The sequence below is a fragment of the Sinocyclocheilus rhinocerous genome, unplaced genomic scaffold, assembly GCF_001515625.1.
Source record: "Sinocyclocheilus rhinocerous isolate Xijiao unplaced genomic scaffold, SAMN03320098_v1.1 scaffold835, whole genome shotgun sequence".
Classification (NCBI taxonomy): Eukaryota; Metazoa; Chordata; class Actinopteri; order Cypriniformes; family Cyprinidae; genus Sinocyclocheilus; species Sinocyclocheilus rhinocerous.
Window position 1 is genome coordinate 1,105,661 of NW_015647431.1, and position 841 is coordinate 1,106,501.

The following is an 841-nucleotide window of genomic DNA, read 5'->3' on the forward strand; positions in this document are numbered from 1 at the left end:
ATTTAGCAAACGCTTTTATCCAAAGCGACTAACAAATGAGGACAATAGAAGCAATGAAAACCAACAAAAGAGCAATAATATATAAGTGCTATATTAGTATATTATTATAGTGTTATATTTCAATTTCACAAAGAAACGTGCAGTATTTTGTCTAAGCAATAATAAAAGGACACATTTAATTTATAATTTGCCTTTAAATTTGTAAAAAAAAAAAAAAATTTTTTAAAAGTGCATTGTGAATCTAATCTAATCGTGAGTTGAGTGAATCGTTACATCCCTAGTCATTAACAAACACAAATCGGTCAATCTCTAGTAATAATTATGGTGTTTTGATGGAAAATATAATTTTTGTAAGGGAAATAATAAACTGAAGCCTTTCACATAACTTTCCTTTTTACATAATGGTTATAATGTTAGGTCTTTATCTCTCGCTCAGTTAATACACACTTAATCTGCCAAACAGCTGGAGGAGAAAGACTCAAGCAGAGCTGAAATAGAATGAGGGAGAGATTATACACCCGTGCATCACAAACATGTTTCCATGCAGGCCTCTCAAAACGCACACACACACACTCATACGGTTATTAAATGTCGTGGTATTTTCTGTGTGTTTCAGGTATAGTCTGTGCATCTCCATGGTGTTTTGATACAGAGCAGGATGTGACATCAGCAGTCTTCACGTCTTCTGCTCGTGCGGATTGGGCATGAGTGAGGAGCCCTGCCCTCATTCGCCCAGCTGACCAATCAGAATGTTCGAGGTGAAGCCCATGAGCGTGGAGAAGAAGGACACAGCTGCAGGAACAGGTGTGTGTGTGTGTGTTTGTGTGTGTGTGTGTGTGGG

General features: G+C 37.3%; 1 protein-coding gene across 1 annotated transcript in view; it reads left to right on the forward strand.

Annotated features, from left to right (window-relative positions):
* Positions 1–841, forward strand: part of LOC107709053 (trafficking kinesin-binding protein 2-like) — a 24,436-nt gene that overhangs the window by 3,623 nt on the left and 19,972 nt on the right. Inside the window, exon 2 of the mRNA XM_016513445.1 lies at positions 617–804. Coding sequence (XP_016368931.1) covers positions 750–804 — 55 coding nt within the window. The 5' untranslated portion in view covers positions 617–749. The remainder of the gene's footprint in view (positions 1–616; positions 805–841) is intronic.